The following is a 3,219-nucleotide window of genomic DNA, read 5'->3' as shown; positions in this document are numbered from 1 at the left end:
CCTGGGCTGGTGGAAGGTGTCCCTGCCCACGGCAGGGGTGGCACTGGATGGGCTTTGGGGTCCCTCCCAACCCTAACCCAGCTGTACAGTCCCTGCCAGGACTCTGATTCCCTGGGTCTGCACTGGGGGCTGCTTTAGGAGTTTGGCATTGGCCTTTTTCTCAAGGTTTTGTGGTACCATTTTTGCCAAGGTTCAAAGCCCCCAGAGGCCTCGGGTGGGCTGAGCTCTGCGGAGCGCCGGGGCCGCTGCCCTGGGCCTGCCCACACCCAGCTCCTCTTCCTTCCGAGGGTCCCTCCCGTGGCTGGGAGCAAAGAGGGAACGTTTGTGCCTCCAGGAGCTGCTCCTGCTGCTGGAGCTGCCCGTGCCCAGTCCCTGTGCTTGGTTGCAGGTGATCGAGCACACGGCCTTCCCCAGCCGCGCCGACTTCGACGGCGCCGTCGATGAAGTGCTGCGGGAGTTCTCCGTGCAGCTCGTCTGCCTGGCAGGGTTCATGAGGATCCTGTCGGGGCCCTTCGTCAGGAAGTGGGAAGGTGAGCACAGCTGGGGGCTGGGGGCAGTTAAACAGCAGCACTTTGTCACCAGGGAAAACACGGTGCAAAAAATGTAGAGAAAGGAGCGGGTTAGTTCTGGGTGTGCAGGGAACAGGAGATCTCCGGGGTCCCCTTCCAGCCCAAACCCTGCTGTGATCCCATGAAACGAGACCCTTCCACCCTGTAAGGAAAGGGTGAGAGGAAAGGCAGAGTTTCCCCCCTTCCCTCTCTCATTTGTGCAGGGGTTTAGGGAGGCCAAGGGTGAGGACAGGTCTTGTAGTCCTTGATTTATTAGAAAATATTTAAAAAGAGGCTGTGAAGACTTTAGAGCTCTGCAAACATGAGGTGCAGGGCAGGTGTTGGCTGGGGAGAGGTGATCCTCCAGCCCCTGGGAATTCCTTCCTGACAGAGGAGCTGCTTTGGATCTGTGTAAACCCACCAAATTGGGCAGCACTGCAGTTTGGGATAACAGAACCTGGCCAGACACCTCAGGAGCTGCCTGAGGCCATGAGTGGTGGCAGATCAACTCTTGTTTAGGCAGAATGTTCACAGTGTCTCTACTCTGCTCCTCTTCTACAGTTTTTCCAGGTCTTTGAGAGGCTGGAACAGCTCCAGGGGCTGCCCTCCCACCCCTGGTTGTCCCCTTCCTCTCCTCTCTCCCTGTTCCCTCCAGGGAGCCCTGAACACGCAGGGCTGCTGCTCTTTGCTCTGCTTTGGGCTCAGGGTTGGTCAAGCAGCTCCTGCTCAGAGCAGTCCCTGCCTGGGCACCTGGACCTGGCAGCTTTTATTGCTCACATGGTGACTTTTGTGTTCCCCTGGGTGTGTCTGGAACACTTCACACCTGAACTACTTTTCAAACCTCTCTTTGAAAGCAGTGGAGCAAATCAGGTGTTCCTGAGGCCATCCCTGGGGTTTGGGAGCTGTCAAGGGAACAGGTTTGGTTTGTCCATTCAGAGCCCAGGAGGTGTCAATGCCCATGGGCAGCTGGGATTAGGAGAGAGAACCCCTCACTCAACAGATGTGTCTGGAGTGGAGGGTCTGCATGGGGGATGGAAAAGAACTTCCTCTAGTGCAGAATCTCGTGCAGATAAAGGGTTTAGTCCCTTCTGATTTAGGGACAGAGCTCTGATGGTCGCCCTGCACAGGCAGGGTTTGCTGTACATGTAAAACTGAGAGCAAAAGGAAAGACCTTCTCAGTACAGGGGGGTTAAACTCATTTTTTGAATGTCCAGCACTGAATGGAGCTCTGGTAAAAGCTGCTCCTTTTTTCTTTTCTCTCTCAATCACAAGGACACAGAGTGTGAAGGGAGTTGTGAAACTCTCTCTTAACAGCTTGACAGTGTTACTGATGAATGTTCTCAGACAGGACAGAGTAAAACAAACCCAAACAAACCCAAGCAGAGGGGAACATTCCTTTGGAGCAGCTTCTGATGGGAAACTGAGGCAGAAGTGCAGAGTGGGGTTTTCAGCCACTGCCCCTGATGGTTTTTGACTCAAGCAGCAGGTAACCCAGTTTGATTGCCAGTTTTAAGCAGATGGTGCTGCTTCAAAAGGGGTTTGGTCTGGGCTTCACTCTGGGCCAGAACAGGCAGGAGGAGCTGTCACAGACACAGCAGGAGCAGAACAGGGGAAGGCTGCCAGAAGGAAAGGTTTCCTCCCAGTGGTGAGGGCACAGGCTGCCCCTCTCCCTCCTGTGAGAAATAGAAACCCAGTCGGGCAATTTCCAATCAGAATTTATTATATGATAAAAGCAAATTCAGCGCTGGGTGATCAGGGAAGGGGTCCAACAACTCCCAAAGCCCGTCACGCCCAAAGAAGACATTTGTTCTACATTTATTTCCAGCTACTACATGAATATTCATTATACGTGAGTATAAACATTACACATTGTTAGGTACGTGAGTATAAACATTACACATTGTTAGGTCAGACATTCCACAGATATTTCTTAACAAGAATGTTATCTGTAAGCATCCATAATATATTGTTAAATCAGACTTTCAGCAGATGTTCGCTTGTTATCTATACAAAGTTATAAATTTTAAGAGAGGTGCTATTATCTAGCTAACTAAACAAAATTCTCTCATTATAAATCCTACACAAGGTAAAAGGGAGGTAACTTGTTTTATCCCTTTATAGGGGCCCAGTTAAGTTTTACGACTTGTTTTTCTTTTCTCTCCAGGTCATATTGACCTTACACTGTTTTCTCTTAATTAGCTCGAATCATTTCCTCAGTTTATCACACTCCCACGATCCCAGAGTCCTTAAGGCTGGAAAAGACCTCCAAGATCATCAAGTCCAACCTTTGACCTCACAGCTAGAGAGGGACTCAGATTCTCCCCCCTCTCAGGGCAGGGGAAGGTGGGGGCTCCCGGGGTCGTCACCACCTGGTTGGTCCTTAGAGGTCCCATTATCCATTTTGGGATCCCCATGGAAAGCAGTGGCAGACACAGGTGCCTTTGGGAAGGGCAGAGAGAAGTATGGAGGAGCTGTTGGGTTTTATTAAGCCAAAACAGGTGTGGAGGAAAAGTCCAGATTGAAGAAACGTTGCCTTGTCCTGGGGGGTCTGTTGTGTGGTTTGGAACTGCCCCAGGTTGGGAGAAAGATGTTGGAGCTGAGGGGGGTCGGGCTCTGCTGCCAGGGAACAAGGGACAGGAGGAGAGGGAACGGCCTCCAGCTGTGCCAGGGG

General features: G+C 51.8%; 1 protein-coding gene across 1 annotated transcript in view; it reads left to right on the top strand.

The window, feature by feature from the left end:
- The window catches only part of LOC115308136 (trifunctional purine biosynthetic protein adenosine-3-like), a 3,206-nt gene extending 2,082 nt beyond the window's left edge, over positions 1-1,124 (top strand). Inside the window, exon 3 of the mRNA XM_029965887.1 lies at positions 389-1,124. Coding sequence (XP_029821747.1) covers positions 389-607 — 219 coding nt within the window. The 3' untranslated portion in view covers positions 608-1,124. The remainder of the gene's footprint in view (positions 1-388) is intronic.
- Positions 1,125-3,219: the final 2,095 nt, after the last annotated feature.

The sequence above is a fragment of the Manacus vitellinus genome, unplaced genomic scaffold, assembly GCF_001715985.3.
Source record: "Manacus vitellinus isolate BGI_N305 unplaced genomic scaffold, ASM171598v3 scaffold_122_pilon, whole genome shotgun sequence".
NCBI lineage: Eukaryota > Metazoa > Chordata > Aves > Passeriformes > Pipridae > Manacus > Manacus vitellinus.
The sequence above is the reverse complement of the archived record's forward strand: the minus strand, read 5'-3'. Positions and strand labels throughout refer to the sequence as shown.